The sequence below is a fragment of the Drosophila erecta genome, unplaced genomic scaffold (assembly GCF_003286155.1).
Source record: "Drosophila erecta strain 14021-0224.00,06,07 unplaced genomic scaffold, DereRS2 tig00000126-arrow-pilon, whole genome shotgun sequence".
Taxonomy (NCBI): Eukaryota; Metazoa; Arthropoda; class Insecta; order Diptera; family Drosophilidae; genus Drosophila; species Drosophila erecta.
Window position 1 is genome coordinate 14538939 of NW_020825209.1, and position 18849 is coordinate 14557787.

Here is an 18849-nt window from a genome sequence, read left to right on the forward strand (position 1 = left end):
GTTTTGGTTAGATGTACTACATATACAAATAAGTTGTCATACAAAAATATCTTAGCACACTTACCAATCGACTGCAATGACTTGCTAATATCAATAATTTGGTCAGCTAATATATTGAGTAAAGCTGTGGCCGCCAACAAATGTTGTTATAGAATGCCAAGTGGCTCGGCGACCGATAAAATATGTTAAATATTTTGTGTAACGCTCGGCGAGTTGTTCTTGTTGGCCCCCATTTCCGGTTTCGCAGAAGAAAAAAAGGGGTGGCACTGGGCGGTAACTCGTTTACTCTACTAAATTCGATTGCTTTCCGTCGCACTTGTTATTTCTATGCCGCAATTTCATTTCCACGTTCAGCAGTTTTGTCATTTCATTAGAAACCTATCTACATACATACATACTTGCTCTTCTGTTATCGCGAATCGAGAAGAACAAGAGCTCGTCGCCCAAAGAGAGTGAATAATAAAGAGCGACGGCCTTGGCATTCTTTTTTCCAGTAACAACAAATCTGGAGTATTTGCCCTACAAAGCGAAAAATAAAATAAGTGCAGTGATAGCGTAGTATTCGCTTAATCGGTCAGGCGAATAAGAACCCTGATTTTAGCTTTCTGGATGTGGGTGTAAACTATCGCAATAATTTAGGGAGTGCCCCGAGTAACTTATAAAGCTCATTGCTTATAAAGCAACTTAAATACAATATAAATAATATTGAAATTGAAAACATTACTCTGATCTCATCTGTGCGATATTAGTTATGTCATCTCGGTATTTTCGCCGCCGCTTTCTCGTCATGCGTCAACAAGCACGGCAACAATAACAAGTTGTTAATTCTAGTACTTAAATTGTATAACGTTGTAATTTTCACGCGACTTGCAACAAAGCCAAACAAAGCAACAAAAAGAACAATGGCCAGCCGTTGACAAATGTTTGAGCTTAATTAACCGACGACCAGCAACAGCAAGTGAGTAATAGATTGCAAAAAAAAAAATAAAATAAAAAAAATAAAGAGGGGTGAATAAGTACGTAAAATCAAAGTGCATGGCTCAAAGCTCGATTTGCATTGCATAAACGTGAAAAAGAAAAGAAATACAAATGATTGGTTTTTATGCAGATTTAACATATGTTACTTTGCTTTTCTGATCTGATTTTTCGAGGGTCCACTGTACTGGTAAAGTGAAGCCCTGTCTGCGGCAACCACCCCTCGACAACGCTCTTCCCTTGAACTCTAATCCCCTCGCGTTGGCCTCCGAGATCCTATCTGCCCCCGACTTCCATTCTCTTTGTACACACAAACATACATGCATATTGCGCGGCTTTTTTGGGTGCAGTAATTGCAGTGCATTTAATTTCCCATCCCGAACGTGGCCGCCTTGAAACCACGACCAAAACAAAACAAAACACAACAAAATAAAAGCAATAGCAACAGCAACAGCAATGAGCACACGAAAAGAGTCAACAAAAATATTGTAATAAAAAAGAAGGTTAATCAAGCGGCTTGGCTCGGACCCGAGTTCGTTTCCCCCACTTTGGGTTAAGGCGGCTCGTGCTCAGGCCGCGGCCACTAGGCTTAAAGTTGAGGCAGAAGGTGAAGACAGCGGTTCCCAGGCCCCTAGTCCCGTCCCTACACTGAGAGAAATGGCTGGGTCACTTTATTTCACATTAGCCATAACATTATGTAGCTGAGAATGGCGAGAATACGAGACCCGAGAATCTCAATATAGTTATTTAAATTAATATTATATATTTTTTAACATTATATAGCGATTTCCGTTACAACTCCAATTGACAAAAACCTAAGTCAAACTGCAATTTATGTGACTTTGTCATTCGCTATTTAAACATATCGTAGCATACTTGCGTACGTCAGAGTTCGCTACCCATACAGTTTCGGGCACGAGATTTCAAAAAACCCTATTGATACAACTTTTTTGACACATTGGATTCCCTGGGGACCTCTTTTTTAATTTTTTAGCAACATTAATTAAGCAAAGTTGGTAAGCATTTGTTTCTTCGCGTGTAACTTCAAGGTTTTATGTAATTTTAGTTTGTTGCTGTTTTTTTTCGTCGCCCCTCTGGTTTTCTTGTGTTACTTTTGCTTCTTGCGTGTTGACCAAGACACAAAAAAAAATTGGAAAACAAAATACAAAATAACATTAGCCCATGGAGAGGCAATAACAGTAACAGTAACCAAAGTCCGGCGCATAAAGTTGATTTTTCTTACAATTCGTGATTCGGTCCGAGTTCGAGCTCGAGCTGAAAATGCCCGTTATTATTGGCCGGCATTTGGAGGGGGCAGAGAGACACGTAATGGATTTAACTATTGTTGCAATAATTGCCAATTGGGCAACGTAATTCTTTGCTCATTATACATAATTATCTATTGACTTTTACCATTTGCAGCAGAGGTGCGTGTGCCCCGATTGTTTACGTGTTTATTTGCCCATTGTCCTCAAGCTCGGGGCAATGTCAACGAAATTAAATGCCAAAATGAAGAAATTGTAGAGGATATGGGTAAAAAGTTTGGCGAAAGTGCCCGATAATTCCACAGCGAAATGGGAACAATTTAATCCGCTGAGTATTGATCGCAAATTATAGGGGTATCACGAAAATTATCCTGCAACTTTTAAGTGGTCTCTATTTGGCAATATCTTTGTACAAATCAAAATTATGCGGCAATTTGGAATAATTTCATCAATTCAGTAATTTATTCCTATTTGTTGTCATCAATAAGTTTCAATATTTTAAGCGAGTATATATCATTATCAAAACTTTATCAGTAAGTTGAAAACGTAACAGTGTTTTTAAAGTTCGAAAAGCTGAAGTCCCTTAAAACGCACCCGTTTGCCTGTTAAGAGCTACAATTGCTGTAAATCTAAAACTATTACAATTAGTTATGAAAGAAAAGAAGATTTAAGGATGATCTTCTTTTTCTTGTAAGCAGGATGCACTATGCCTGCTCTTCTCTCCTGCGCTCTCTCTCTGCGAATTCTTCCAGAAGAATTCGCCGCAGAGAAGAAAAGAGAGGCCCAATAAAAGAGAGAAGGGAGCCTGGAACGTAAACAAAAAAACCTAAAAAGCAGGAAGACAACTTTCGCTGCTGGCGTACAACGGGAAATGGAAGACGTGGAAGTTGGGAACAAGAGCAAGAGAGCAATAAAGAGAGTGCACAAAACGGGGGCGATAAGTGCCGAATCTTCAATTGCTATACTGTTTAGATTTACACATTTATATGAAATAAACAAAAAGCATATGGTACTTACCAAAAAACCAGGAAGATTGTGCTTCTCCCTTTTTGACTTTTCTCTTTTACACTTTATTGTTGCTTGTAGGCTTCTTGTATTTCTTTATATTTATGCTTTTGTTTTAATTTTGCAAACTAGAAATGAACACAACCGAAATGGTGGAGCTGATAAAGCGATTTATTGTTTGTTTAGTTAAGGACATTCCACAATCCCTCCCTTTTCTTTCCTCTCGTTTCTTTTCCCTCGCATTTCTTCTTCTTATCAATGAAACGTGAGTCAGTGGCAGCCAAAAAAACTCAACAGTGGCGGCCAAAATAATAGCACTTCAAAGGGCATACTACATTTTCTGATAACTCGGTATTTACAAGTTATTGCAAGAAAAGTGGTACAGATTGCACTCTTTTGCTTTCGTTAGATAAACTTATCACTTTAAGGCTACTAAAATATATATAAATATTTTTAACGACTCTAAAATACAATTTCAATTATGTTTGGAAACGCAATGATATTGAAACTATTACCGTAACCTTAACTGTTTTAATGTTTTCCTTGTGAACTTTTTTGTTTTGCTTTATATTTTGGGTTCTACACGTTGTCGACGTCGCAGTCGGCGTCGCTGCTGGTAGTTTCCTCATGTGGCGCGCAGCACACACACACACACACACGCACACACATACCGCACACACACACACCTACACGGCTTCTTTTCTTTTTCATTTCTTTTCTTTCCTTTCGTAATTGCTCTGCTTTTTTGCTTCTCCTTTAAGGTTGCAGCGTGCGGGAAAGAGAAAGGGAGAAAAAGAAACAACAGCGCGACAATTTTATTTGTGCCTGTGCAAAAAAAAAAAACAGTGAATATCTTAATTTCATGCACGTTGCATTTTGCATTCAAATTTGTTGTTGTTGCCGCTTCTGCTTGTGCTTCTTCTTCGCCATTTGACTGTTGCTTTCTTTCGTTGTTGTTGTTGTTTTTGGCGTCGTCGGCGGCGGCAAGCAAATAAACTAATTACTTTAACTAACGAATAACCAAAATGTTTGCCGAATTCGATGTGTATTTTCCTTCGCCTTGCATCGCTTTTTGTATATTTTTGGTACGCCTTGTACACATTTATCGCTTGCTTTTTACTTTTTTATTGCACTTTTCGCCTTTTTCTTTTCACAAAAAAAAATTCACGCCACACGTTTGTTGTTGTGGTTTCGCCTGCACTTACGCTGCGTTAATTCACAATACAATTAGACGATCGCGCGCGCGCCGTCTGCTCTTTCGGTCAAATTACAATTAATTAATTGTGTGTTTTACTCTACTTCTTGTTTTACTTGCTCCGCTTTCCACTCGATTCGTCCGATGTGATTTTCGAGTGACCAGACCAGTCGAGTGGAGATGGTATGCGGCCGATGCTCATGCTGATATCGATGTTTTCGTGCCTCGACACTTATCGATACTGTGCAGCAGACTATCGGCTTTTGTTGCGATATCACCACTGCGCACCACTTTGGGCATTTGTCAACACTAGTTACTATCGATATTGCGAGTAAAATAAATCAGATCATTTTATTTACTCGCTAAACCAGCACTTTCTTCAAAATTTATTGCAATAATTGAAATCACTCGCGAAATAAATTTAGTTCGAAGAAGAAAAACATTAAAAAAAAACTGTCTCCCCAACTGACTAACACAGTGATTGTACATATATATTTATATAGATTACTCAATTAAAAAGTTTTTTTTTTGGTTAAAGCTTGCAGATCTACATTTTCTGACAAAAAGCAACTCGTTGTCAGGCAATACTTCAATATTTCTGATAGTATTCTCGATAGTATACTTGAAACCATTGCTATTTATATAATTTCAAATGATCGCGCTAGTCAATCGATAGCTAGTTGCGCATCACCAGCGGTGCTAACCGATTTGGCAGTACAAACGTCAAGAGAAGAAACGTCAAAAACGAAAGGTAAAAAGTCAAAAGAAACAAAAAGGAAGCAAAGGGGCAGCAACAAGCAAAGCAAACACACGAAATTTTTGTCTCCGCTCGGATTTAGTAATAATTTATCTAATTTATTGCGTATACTTGTCGTGGAACTGCTCGGAGTTCGCCAACTAACGGTTTGTGGACAGCTGGTCGCGAGTGTAAACAGAACGTGCTGCCCTCTCGCTCGCACTCACACTCGCACCAGAAACTAAATCATCTCAAGAATTTCTTATCAGACGGATTCCCCAACCTTGGGCACCCACCCCACCCCACTTCCAACTGAAGTGAACAAATAGGTTATTAGCCCGCGCTAATCTATAATCCGTTCCGTGAGAGTACAGCGACATGGCAGCGACGCCAGCGCCAGCAGTGACGCCGGCAGCGACGGCAACGTCGACTGCACCAAAAACTCCTGGGAATCGCTGGAATCAACTGTCCGCCGAGGAGGAAACCCTTCTGCGCGGCCTCAACAAACTGCGCAACGAGGAGAAACTCACGGACGTCACTCTGATCGTCGAGGAGCACCGATTCAAGGTAGGATCCCCAGCAATAGCCATGTGGAGCAGCTCCGCAGATCGTGGCCCATCTGTGGGAGTGGGATCAGCTGGTTACGCGTTGCCCCGTGCCACATTGGGTGCAGAGGCACATCTTCGCAGGCAGCTGGAGTGCAACATACATATGTACATACATATGTATCATGGTTGGGTTGCACAAGAGTCTGGCTGCACAAGTGCGCATAGCAAGTATGAATAGATTATCTTTCGTGTAAGTTGGTTATGATTAGGCTAGGTTAGTTATGGCAATACCATCAATGGCTGCGCATAGGACAAATAGAAATCGCACTAAACCGGATTGTTCGCATCCTAAACTTGGCGGTTTCGCAATTTCGGCATTTGGCCATTCGTGTTAATTATACATGTATCAAAAGCCGCGAAAGCATAAGGTGACTAGTTATAGGGTTAGAGTGGTAAGTGGTAGGCGAATCGATAATCGTGGCCAGCAAAAAGCTCATCTTTACTTTCTCTTGCTAATAATACAAAACGAAAACAAATTCGCGACACAAATTGATGTGTTTCTGCCGATGACGCACTACCTATGTATACTTGTAAATATTTCGGAATTCCCGGAATCGGATTCATATTTCTTCATATAACATCATACATACATCAATCTAGGAAATTCATAGAATTGTTTTATTATACAGTTTTTCAGAAATCTAATTTGCAATGTTTTTGAAAATAGTATGGGAAATTACTAGCGGTTTTGGTCACACAGATAGTTCTTTCGAAACATTTACTTACTTTTTGACATATTTTCCCAAGTGGTTAACAATAAAATGTGCCCTTGCAGGCTCACCGCGTCGTCCTGGCGGCCAGCAGCGACTACTTTTGCGCCATGTTCGCCGACTGTGCCATGATCGAGTCGCGCAAGGACGAGATAAATCTCTATGGGATCACAGCCAGGGCCATGGGCTCGATCATCGACTACATATACACATCGACGCTGGAACTGAACTGCGATAATATCGAGGAGATCCTGGCGGCAGCCACACACGTCCAGGTGCGCGAGGTGATTGAGCGATGCACGATCTTTCTGGGCGGAAAGATCGAGATGGATAACTGCCTGGCCATCGCGGGAATGGCGGATATCTATGGTATCATAGACCTATCTGAGCGGGCTCACCGCTATATGTGCGCACACTTTGAGGAGTTCGCGACCACGTCGGATTTCAAGGAAATGAAGGTGGAACAGCTGCGCTTCATCCTCTCCAGCAACTATCCCCTCGACGTGGCAGAGCAGGACCTGGTGCGTCTGGTTTGCAGCTTTGCAATCGAAAAACAGCTGGAGGAGAACGCTTTGGGGGATCTGCTGAGGCTGATCAACTGGCCGCACATTAGCTATAGGTCCCTAGACGAACTGAGGCACATGAACTGCTCGCTGGACGAGGGAAAGCAGCTGCAACTGCCCACCACATATTACAATCGAATAAAACAGGAGTACATGGGGCGCCTGCTCAACGGAGTGGTGCCCCTGGAGGATCAATCACTGCCACAGGGACCGACAAACATGCGGGGCATGGAGCTGTGCCTGCTGAAGATCGGGGGCTTCGAGTGGAAGGGACTGACCAACGTGATAATGTGCTTCTCGCCAACGAAAATGAATTGGTATGAGATGACTGCCATTCCGCACATCGATCAGTGTAAGTGTTCGCGGATTAAGTTTCTCTAGCATTAACGAATCGATCGCACCAATATTTTCTTATGCAGACTTGTTCCATTGCATTCCAGGCAATTTTGGCACAGCCGTTCTGAACAACAAACTATTCATCGTGGGCGGAGCCTACGATGTCTGCTTAAAGGAGTACATCCATCCGTTTGGCTTCTGCTACTGTCCGCTCAGGAAGACCTGGATGACCATAGCACCCATTCAGCTGGATCGCTGCCGCTTCTCATTGAACGCAGTGGGCAATCAGCATCTTTATGCGGTGGGCGGCATTCTGGACGATGATAACTCCGACGAAGCCCTGCGCATGATATCTAACGTGGAGCGCTATGATATCGCCCAGAATGTATGGACCTATATGCCCAGTCTGCAGGAGAATCGCAGTCAGCATGCCGGCGTCGTTGTGGGCGACAAGCTGTACATCTCAGGTGGGTATTCAATGCCCAAAGCTGCTTTTGAACGCTGCAGCGGCACTAGGCACTAAGTTAAAAGTGCAGAAAGTGTTCGTGCTGTGTTTACAATGAGCGGAAGGCGTTCGTCTTAAGGTCCATATTTTAATGGACTTTTCTCATTAAAAAGGTGGCGTCCACTTGGCCAACATACTGGCGAGCATGTGGGTGTTCGACACCAAGACGGAAGTCTGGCAGGAGTTGGCCTCGATGCCCACGCCGTGCTGTGACCACGTTTTGGTGGCGGTGGATAATCAAATTTATGCATGCGGCGGCTGGCACGAGAGTTTGACGGAATCGCGTGTTCTGGTGGAGCACATCTATGCCTACGATATTGAGAGCAACACGTGGAGCGTGGAGACGCAGATACCAGCTCCAAAGTTCTATTCCGGCGTGACCGCGATGGGCAGAACCATATTCTTTGTGGGCGGACTGGACTCTACGGAGTCGATTGATCGGGCCAGTGCGGAGACAATGGCCTACGACTTGGATAGCAAGGAGTGGTGGCGCGAAAAGGACTCGTGGGACTCACCCAACGATGTGTGGGAGTCGACCTGTGTGGCCATCTATGTGCCCATGCGCGATTTCTAACTGATGTCTCTCCAAGCCTCCAAGCCTCCATCTCCATCTTCCTCCCCATCGAATTTAGCGATTCTCATAATATTTAGCGGTAGACCTATGTACATGCGAGATTTTGTGATGACTGCAGTGACAAAAATGTGCCAAGCACGGCAACGAAACATGTTTAGATCGTATATGCCTTGATTTCGCTTCCAAACGAATATACAGATAATGCTAAATTATTACATAGCACTTAATTAACTTGTATAGACCACATATGCCTTCATTTCTCAGTCTATTGATAAGTCGGAGCTCGAAAAAAGGGTTTTGTTTGTGTGGCTGCAATAAGCAAACGTTATAGGCGAACATAACAAAGATAATTGCCATTGATGTATTTTAAAAGCAAGACATTTTTTTTTTGTAGAATGAAAAAACTAAAATTTTAGAGTTATGTTTTGATGCTGTATCGTCAATGTATTATAACGTTTATAATGTCTACAGATTTAAGTCCTGCATCAAAGATGCAATCTGCATCAGTTGTGACAATTTTCACGTGAGATACATTTGTCTACACGGAATTTGCGTTTTGGAACATTGTTTACTATTACTCACCAAATTGTTGAATTGCATCGAATCAAAAGCTTATTTATGCTGGGTAGATTCTCTTTATGTATCTTTCGAATTTTAAAAACTAGACGAATTATTTCGATAAATTTGCACATTAATTCGTAGTTTTTACGAAGAAAACCCTTTACGAGTTCTGATAATAGTGAGTGTAAAATAAGTAGGACTTGTACTTAATTTGTATAAACTAGGATAAGTTCGTTCCTAAGTCTGGAATATCCTTTGTCGAAGCAAAATCACCCATTCATTCCTTTTTTTTGACATTAAACTTGATCACTTACGTTTTCAGGTTTCAAAGCATCCCCATTCGAGTGTATTTCCTTGCAATGCTAAAACAAGGACACTGCCTAAGTTATTTGACTAAAACGTTCTTCGTTGACTCGACGATAAGAGGAAGGACCTTCTAGGTTTACATTTTGTATAAAGAATTTATTACTCAGTATTTTAAGGTCGTCGGCAATAAATAGAAAAACTAAATCGATTTGATTTCAGCACCTTTTCCTTCTTGGTGTCTACATGTGTGGGACTATTTTGGTATTCAGAAACTAGTTTCCATGTAATAACAAAAAGGGGGCCAGTTTGTTTGTCGTTGCTTTCGATGGTTTTTATATTTTTTTGGTCTACTCCTTGTCAGATACATGTGTTAATGCTAAGTATGTGTGTTTTAAGCTTTACCATAATATTAAAACCTAAATGAAGTTTGCGAGACTGCTAATGAATCAAAACACTTGTTGCTAAATTAAAAGAAACACGGACTAAATACGCTTAGACTTAAATAAAAAATAAACGCTTACAACGAACAACACGTCCGAAATAGTTCTAGAAATAGAAATAAACAAAGTGCTATGGCTAATGGTACAGATACAGATTACGAATATTGCATTACAGATTACGAATATTGGATTACAGATTACGGATTACGGATTACGGATTACGGATTAAAGGTTACAGTACTAGCCTAAAAGACATAGAGAGAGTCGATCCGACGGCGCACGAGACTACGCGTTGTGATGCGCTGGGATGACCACCCAGCCCTCCTCCACGGACTCAGAGCCTCCGCCCACCGATCCGGGCAGCAGTCCACAGCCCTCCTCCTGCTGCTGGGCATGCAAATGCGGATGGGGATGTGGATGGGAGTGCGGATGCTGATGCGGATGTGGGTGCGGATGATGGCCGGTGGCAAGTCGGCGGGAAGCGTACTGCTGCTGCAGATTGTTGTAAAGACTCTGCAGACCCTCCTGGGTAAATACAAAATAAATGTACAGATATTAATTATATTTTCAGGAGTTAAATGAACGCCAAGAAGAGCAAATTCCGAGCAGAATGAATGAACACTTGAATGCTAAAAGTTAAAAAAATGGTCATGAGCAATGCGCACCTTGTCCTTCATCTTGCGCAGTAGCTCCTGCTTCTGTTCGCGCTCGGTGCGATCCATTTGCACAATGAGCTTGTCCTTGAAGTCCTGCGCATAGTAGAGGTTCGTATCGACGCTCAGGTACTCCTTGGCCATGTGTCGGTGCTCCCGGTAGATGAGCTGCGATTCGGCATCGTTGGGTATCGGGGGCTCTGGCTGCAGCTCCGGATCGAGAATCTCGGCCAGCGATTGCTCGGTGCCGTCGTTCTCATCCTCCTCGGGATCCACATCCACGTCCAGCGAGTTGACCATCTCCTGCTCATGCTCCTGCTCCTGCAGCTCCTCATCCGCCGCTTGCCGCCCATTCGCATGGCTCAGCAGTCCGTTCGCGTGGGCGTGGGCGTGGCTGCCGCTGTTGTTGTTGTTGTTGGTCAGATCCGTGGTCATCATCACCGGCTTGGTGTCCGTCACCGTGAGTCGTTCGCGGCCATCGCTTTTTGCTGCAATGGCAATATTATTAGTTTAAGGCCCAAGCAAGTACTCAATAAATAAGGAATAGTGCCAATTCAGATTCAGAGACAATTAAGATACAAAACACCCTAGAATTTAAAAACAAATACTACTGCTACTTAATTAGTTTTAAGTTAGCCGATTATTTCTTTCAGTGTTCAGGCCTTGATAATGTGGCACATAAATGGTTTTGTGGCCTTCATTAGGATGCAAAATAAATGGCTAGTCAACCGAATTTTCCTATTACTGCCACCCAAAACTCATGGTTTACCAAAATGTATAAAAGCAAAGTGAAGTATTTTATTTTTAAAAATACATGATACATGAATCTATGAACTTCTTGAAATCATCCTAGAACGATTTTTGTTAAGCTGCTAATGCCTAAGCTGTTATTTATTCAAATCAATGAGGGTTTTAGGTAAATATTTATTGTGAGAATCTGAAAGAAGCTAGTGGGCTGTGAATTCATCCGACTAAAAAGTAACTTCCGCCAGAATGCACCTACTATATATGATCCAACAACTGTGCAGATCGTTGGTCTGTTTGGTGTTGATCAGGGCGCGTGTATCGCACATCTTGAGATTCCAGGATCTTTGTATTTGCTCTGTGGCTATGTGGAAATCGCATCGAAAGACGCTCCACACTCAACACTAGTATGCGGATGAAAATCCTTTACATTGCTTGTACCCGCACTCTGGCACTTTTCTTTTTTCCGCCTCTGTTTTTCTTGCGATGACGTGTTTTCCGCACATACAACTCAGTTCAGTTCAGTTCAGTTCAGTTGAGTTCTGCTTGCTGATTTTCCACCGAACAGCACTTGTGCCTTCTTGTTGTTTTTCCCAATTGGTTGTTTTCGATTCGGGGGAAAACAAACCGCAAACAAATCGCGAAAATGTTGTGGAAATTTCAATCGCAAACGGGCGGCTTCGACGCTTTTTTAGGGGGCATTTCCTGGCCAACGCCGATTTTTCTGGCCGAGAGGTTCGTTTCGGCCAAGTGCCGCGGCAAAGTGCGCTGCAGACGATCCCGATCACTCCGGAACATTTCGCGTAGCACTCAATATCGCACGGCTCTCGGACGCAGACTGAGGCCAAAGCCGAGACAACCACGACCACGACCACGTCCACGTCCACGTCCACGTCCGCCGTAAAGCAAACAAACGCGCCAATTCTCGCGCCGGGGATTGCCTTCAGAAACGCTCCGCAGACGTGGCAAGATCGGTCGGATCGGTCCGGCACCGCCGGGTGATTCGGTGTGGGGGAGGTTATATACTATATACGGAGGCCCCGATGACGATGACGCGGCCAGAACGCAAATCTGTGGCATCATTCCCACTCGGCGGGGCGGTATACGCCCCAAGATGTGCGGGTTAAGTGGTTTCGTTTCCCTGGGACACGCAGTAACACACGGGTTGGGCACTGGCCAATCATCGGCGGTGTGGTGGTGAGTCATTTGGCGAATTGATTCGAAAACGTTTTCGAAAACCGCACTCAGTGACTCAGCACTTAACCGATTTCTAAGCACAAGTGATTTCAGTACAGTCGAAAAATTACAAAGTAATTGCCGAAAATTACACAAATGGTCTTTCATGTAGATACCTCTTAAGTATCCTAGGAAGGGCATATATCTGATCAGTTAAAATCGGATACTCGGCGAGTATGACTCACTAAGACCTAGTTATGTTCTCATCCAACATAATGATGTTTCATTTGGCAAGATGCAATCATTACCAATCATAGATATCGTAGGAAAAAGTAGTTATTCCCATCTACTGTATCGATCGTAAGTCACCCTGTAGTGGGTCGAGAAAAGATAACCCTATCGAGCGAGATGCCCCGATGAATAGGCAACCACCCACCACCCACCGAATTCCATGACGAACCAAAAGTCAATGAAGATTCATTCAAATTCGATGGGGCGAACATTGATCGAATTCGGTGATTAATGCAGTTGGCATCTGCAGTTGGGAAATCTCAGGGGGCGGGGCGGTTGGCGGAGAGCGGAATAATTGGCCTGCACTGAGGGAAAATCGTACTGATTGTTGGGCTAGTTTAACTCACAATCAGATTGGTGTTAACTGGCTGATTTATTGCAAATCCTATGCTCAAGGTGTAAATATAATTGAATGCTGGATGTGAAGCCATTGAATGGCGCATTTTTTTTTGCTGTGTAATAGAATCTAACGCAGCCGGCGAACTCCGAGCACATTGAGAGCCAAAAAGTATCTCGACTCGCTGTTGATGCATTTACTATTTACACATTGCCAGCGCAGTACATGGGCTCCATATACCATGTGCCAGATACAAATCCCATGTAGTATATGCCATGTAGTACGCAGTATATGGCATATGGCATATGGCATATAGCATAGGCATATGGCATCTATGTGGATATGTAAGTCGGAGATCTCGTCCGTCTGTGTCAACCGAGAGCCAAGTGAGATTTGGCCACTCGATTCGACGGCTCCCACCGATTATACAAATCGGCAACATCGCCCCGCACATATATCCGCTATATGCGCCGATCTATATATAAGTTCTACGATCTGAAGTGTGTGTGTGAGTTTGGGCCATATAGACGAAATCGAAATAAAAGTGAGATTATTGCCGGGTGAGTCATGTTTCGCGTTTCGCTGGGGCTGATGCTCAAAAGTCCGTGGCGATCGCATCGTCATGTGTGCGTTCCTATACTTCTACGTGTATATCTGCCCCGATCTTCCCGAGCGCTGCCCCACCTGCCTCCTCTCCTCTCTCCTCTCTCCGCCCAGCGGGGTGTTGTGGTTTATGCTCGCCGGGCATCAGCGACGGAGCATGCCTGCGGCTATAAATCTGTCCCAAAATTGCCAGGCTAACAAATTACAAATTATTTAATTGTGCAGCGAAATTTTGTGCAACTATTTGGTGCTGCTACCGTGGAATTGCCGCGGGGTATATTGGTTTCTAATGCATTCGGATATGCCTTTTTGATGGAAACTAAAGTACAAGTGTTACAAAATGTCTAGCTCATGTGTAACTAAATTTTCTTCCTATATATTTATACCCTGGACTTACCACCCATTTAACTTTCAAAGTACATGAAATCAAGCTCTGCGCCCTAAGCAATTTGAAAACATTTGGAATAATGGGTGCTTGAATTAAAAATAGGCTAGATTCATGGCTAAGAAATTCCCGATCTATCCCAACCATGTACGCCCACAGCATTACGAGATTCGATCCCATCAAATCCGATGCGAATGAGCGCACTAAATATTTATAATTTATGCAGCCGCAAAGCCAGACCATTGACAATTGAATAATGTTCAAAAGATACCTCGTGCATTCGCATATACATTGTGCACAAACACCGCGGCGGCCAATTAACCAGGCATTGGGCAATGGGCGGGACAGAGATGGCGCGATGGCGAGTGCATTGTTTACACTGGGCGAAAATGCGTCACCTGCGCCTATTTTGGCGGGAGCCAAAAGCGAACAGCTGTCGTGCCACAGAAGTGGCCAAGTGGACACAATGCGTCAAGCTGCGACGCTCTAGTAAGAGTGACCTGCGGAGGTGCACACGATTAATGGAGTCGACACACGGATACCCTAGTCGCTAACACCTGTTAAGTAAACCTATTGTGCTCTCTGTTGAATACATAAGATACATTGATCATTTTTGCGATTTATTAGGCCCCTATCTATGACTGCCAACACGAGTCCTTCGAACTTTTGTCCTGGGCAGTAATGTTTCTTGCAGTGATGCCTTTGGAACAGTATCTACTGCTCCACAAATAAGTACTCTGCATAGATATAGGTGCGATTGGTGAAATCAGTTGTGAATCTTTGTGGTTGTTGTTCTTAAATGGCATTATATAAAAGGGGACCACGCCACTGTGTCTCAGCCCGACGCCAAAGTGCGTGTGATTCATGGCAGACGGATGAAAATCGGGGGAAAACAAACGGACAGCAGGTGGGTTCATAGACATAGGCGTACAATCAGACATTCCCGATGGCAGACTCACCGTTCGTGCTGCTGCTGCTGCTTTCGCTGCGACTCAGATCAAAGCCATTCTGTGGGAAAAAGAACGTAGGACACGGTTACTAAGTGGTCAGCATGTTACAGCTATAGGTCAGTGGGGTTTTTGGGAAAAACCGACGGAGCTCAAGGCCAAATTAGTATTACTCTACAATTTAGGGGTTTCTGTGCAACTTTTTTGCTTTTAAATAAATCTTATATATACATAAATATATCAAAAAGCTTCTTTTAAAGAACTTTTTAAATTTATATCTATATACTTTGGCATATAAACAAACTTAATTTGCATTCACGATCAATACAACTTATTTGAGCATAGAAATGCACGAAATCTTCCCAATAACACCCGACATATAACTACACTTTGGGCGAATTTCCTCAATTTAGAGCCATCGCAAGACGTACCGCCTCCACGTCGAGGGTGAGCTGCTCCATGGGCTTGCAGGCCATCAGGATCATCCCGTTCCGGATCGTCTCGAGGCGCTGAGTGGCCTCCGCCGAAGAGGTGAGGTTGAAGCTATCGTTCCGGCTCTCGTTGCTATCCTCCTCGGGAATCGCGTCCCAGCGATTGCTGACCATGTGGAATAGCGGATTATTGTCAAGTTGGCCCGAGTTCGTCGGCGTGATGTCCGATGATGTTGATGAGGTATTTTCGGTCATTGAGCTAGTGCTTGTTTCTGTTATTGCTATCGCGTTCACATTGGCGTTGGCCGCCGTTGTCGGTGTTAACTGTGTGGACGAGGGGCTCAGTTCCCCCTCCTGCGAACTGAGGCTATCCGGTTGAGCGGCCACCGTGCCGTCGCTCTCTTTGGTGACAATCTGCGAGCAGTTCAAGGATCAAGAGTAAGTATTACGTGGACAAGGGAAGGGCGCAAAATCCGTAAGCTAATCCGTATGGGGAAATGCTTGTAGTTAGTGCGATTCCCATCACGTGTTTCACAACAAATGAATCCCATACTCAAATCGAATGCTTTCTTCATCAAGGCAACTCCTTCACAGCTGTGTAACCTCACCTGCTGATTAACAAAAGTGTACTCCAGGGCCTTGTCCGCCCCCGTATAGTCCTTGACGATCTCGTGCATGACGCCCACTATGTACTGCATCGAGGGGCGATCCTCGGGCACCGTTTTCCAGCAGGCGGTCATCAGGTCCTCGATGCGCTTGGGGCAGGTTGTCAGCAGCGGCGGGCGTTCACCTACGAGGAACGCAGAGCTTATAGAGTCGATGGGAGATGAGCTAAGTGAAACACATTACCCTTGTAGATCTTCCACTGGATGGTGTAGGCATTGTCGATGCCCTTAAAGGGTTGCTTCCTGGACAGCACCTCCCATAGCACAATGGCCCAGCTGAAAATGTCACATTTCTCCGTGTACTTGGAGCCCTCGAAGACCTCGGGCGCCATCCAAGCGGCACTGCCGCGATTGTTCGTCATCATGGTCGACTTGTCCGCCACCGTGCCGAAGTCGCAGATCTTCAGATCGCGCCCCTTGTTGGTCAAGAGCAGGTTCAGCGGCTTCACGTCGCGATGGATCAGGGGTTTCGGCGTCATGGCATGCAAGTATGCCAGACCCTTCGGGTAAAACAAATCGAAGTGTAATTAATACAAATTACCATTAAGTTAGGCGGTATAGGTGTGCAATTTTGTAACCGAAACCATTTGAGTCATTATATCACCAGATAATATCAACGAATTGAATGGAAAAGGGGTTGATGGCGACCTACCTCCGCACACTGGCGCGCCCAGCTCATGGCGTGGGCCAGGGAATAGGCCGGTTTCACCTTGCCGTGAAGGAAGTTGTGCAGGGATCCACCTTCGGCGTACTCCATTATCAGGTAGGTGGCCTGCTGGTACGAGGATATGCCGTGCAGAGCGATGATGTTCGGATGCTTCACGCGCGACAGCTGCTTCACCTCCTTCTCGATGTCCTTCTGCTCGGCGCTGGCGAAGAACTCCTTGACGGCCACCAGCTTATCGCGCCAGACGGCCTTGCAGACCACTCCGTAGGACCCATGGCCGACTTTCTGCGGGGGAAAATGGTGAGGTATTAGATCTGAATCTGAATTTAAAGCTGTGCCTTTGTGCAAAACTTCTCAAAACCAATTGAGCTATACACCTTTGCCTGGGGCCAACACAAATTTGAAATAACAAGTGCAAATTTGAATTTCATTTCTTATCATACTGATGTCATCATATCATGTATTATATATAAATATGCTGAGATGCATACAGTCAGTAGTTTATGAATGCACTGCTTCCTTATTCCTTTCACTATGAAATCCTTTTGGGTTTTCAGACTTTAAGAAACGATTTGCCATAGTTATTACAAAGCATATTCTCTTAGGACAAAATGGAACTTTACACGTTTTTTGGAATGAGGAATTGGCATTGAAAGTGTGATAATCATCAGCTGAGCACTTGTTCCGCCCAAATTGGAGCATGATTACGGGCTTTTTATCATTTCAAGATTGTGTTTAGCCCAGTAGGAGCTCTGCACTTTGGGTATTCCGTTTGGGATGCACACCTCTCTTAGTGTTAGCTCACTGAAGTCAACGTAGGCTGCCTGCAGTGCGTCCAGCGATGCGGTGGCCATCTCCGTGGAACCCTAAGGATCCTGCTGTTCCCCACTTGGTTTTAAGATGCAGCTTCCGTGTGTCGGTTTTTTGGTTGCAAATAGGTACTAGTTTACTAGTTGCAGCTCCGTTTGGTGCGGGTGATTTCCAGATGTTAAGTTATCTGCAACTGTCCACGTATGCCACCGATTCCTTGCCTCAAGGCTCTCTTTTACGGCGTCCAAGTGTAGCGCTATTTTGGGTGAATTATCGGGCCTAAGATTTCATTCCTGGCTAGCTTTGCCAGGTTCCCTCTTGGGGTCTGAGGCTCTTGAAATCTGCTTGAAGATCTAGACCTGGATTAATGACTTCATCGCAATGCTTCTTGCCACTCTATGGATTGGCGCACTCACAACTTTTACCACATCTTTTTGTTAAGATGTGGGGTGCTCCGCAGGTCAATGGCAACTCTAGATGTCGTCGCAGATTCCTCGACTGCAGGTTCCTGGGCAAAGTGCCTGATGCCACCCTCTAGCGCAGCGGTTTCCGTGCACCGCCGATTTCCAAGACACCGCGATCTCCGTGTGCCTGGTTCCACTGGAACTACCGTGCTACCGGAAGGCCTTCCACTATGGCCGAATCTCCAGGCGGTGGCGATGGATGGCTATGGAGGACTGGGACTCTGTGGAGAGGGATGAGCAGGCGGTGGACAGCAGGATGTTGGCCAGAAGAGGTGGGGGGCACGAGTTTATATCGACCAGCGGAGAGGGCCCAGTGCGCACATCACATCCTCGCCGGGATTCATCCGGATTCCGGGCTCAATGCTTGAGCGGATGGCAGCTGCATCGGACGTTTCCTTGGCGGATGCTTGCGTTCTTCGCCGTGGATATACGCCGTACTTTTCAAGTACAAACTTGTTTTTTTTTTAATAATTTAACAAGACTGTCATCGATAAATTTGTGCTAGCTATCGGGCGCATAGTACCTCGATATTTTTGCTTTGCACGGTGTGGCCGCGTCGATAACGATAATTATATTATTTGCACTCGGAAATCCAGCGGCATCGATTGTTCTATCCAATTGAAGGCTACTGATGAAATTTGCGACAATATTTGCAACAATTAATCATCAATTAAATTCTAAGCACGAGACACCAATATTGTACAAATAGTGATGCCATCTTGTCCGAAAAATTGTGTCGCCCTCTGGCGCTTTGCTTGCGTTTCGTGGTAAACATTTACCGCCGATAGATGGCGCCAGTAGTTAAGTAGTTCAGCAGTTTCTAACAATTTTGGATATACATATATACTTTATTTTATGTTCTTGATCAGCGCATATTGCTTTATTTTCCCTAAAATT

The 18849-nt window shown here is 44.3% G+C and overlaps 3 protein-coding genes across 10 annotated transcripts in view; 1 reads left to right on the forward strand and 2 right to left on the reverse strand.

Annotated features, from left to right (window-relative positions):
* The window catches only part of LOC6549756 (GTPase-activating protein pac-1), a 38390-nt gene extending 34989 nt beyond the window's left edge, over positions 1-3401 (reverse strand). For all 4 annotated transcript variants that reach the window (XM_015155093.2, XM_001978582.3, XM_015155091.2 and 1 more), the window contains exon 1: positions 3258-3401. The gene's annotated coding sequence lies outside the window, so the exon portion shown is untranslated. The remainder of the gene's footprint in view (positions 1-3257) is intronic.
* Positions 3402-5049: 1648 nt separating this feature from the next.
* Positions 5050-8709, forward strand: LOC6549782 (kelch-like protein 1). Of its 3 annotated transcripts, none has more exons than XM_026981666.1 (4): positions 5050-5191; positions 6560-7409; positions 7477-7860; positions 8012-8709. In XM_026981666.1, the coding sequence occupies exons 2-4, from the start codon at positions 6605-6607 to the stop codon at positions 8470-8472; spliced, it is 1650 nt and encodes a 549-aa protein (XP_026837467.1). In that variant the 5' UTR covers positions 5050-5191; positions 6560-6604; the 3' UTR covers positions 8473-8709. The 3 variants fall into 3 exon arrangements, with proteins under 3 accessions (XP_026837467.1, XP_026837466.1, XP_001978620.1); XM_026981665.1 differs by having other exon boundaries at positions 5089-5743; XM_001978584.3 differs by having other exon boundaries at positions 5089-5743; positions 7498-7860.
* A 612-nt stretch (positions 8710-9321) lies between these two features.
* Positions 9322-18499, reverse strand: LOC6549783 (mitogen-activated protein kinase kinase kinase 7). 3 transcript variants are annotated; one of them, XM_001978585.3, is made up of 9 exons: positions 17905-18499; positions 17464-17841; positions 16664-16963; positions 16196-16511; positions 15955-16136; positions 15347-15760; positions 14928-14976; positions 10445-10920; positions 9322-10304 (listed from the first exon to the last, which is right to left on the reverse strand). In XM_001978585.3, exons 2-9 carry the CDS (start codon positions 17530-17532, stop codon positions 10065-10067), a joined length of 2046 nt encoding a protein of 681 aa, XP_001978621.1. In that variant the 5' UTR covers positions 17533-17841; positions 17905-18499; the 3' UTR covers positions 9322-10064. The 3 variants fall into 3 exon arrangements, with proteins under 3 accessions (XP_001978621.1, XP_026837464.1, XP_026837465.1); XM_026981663.1 differs by having other exon boundaries at positions 17464-17847; XM_026981664.1 differs by lacking the exons at positions 14928-14976; positions 15347-15760; positions 15955-16136; ... (2 more) ...; positions 17464-17841; positions 17905-18499 and adding an exon at positions 11436-12084.
* Between the last annotated feature and the right edge of the window lie 350 nt (positions 18500-18849).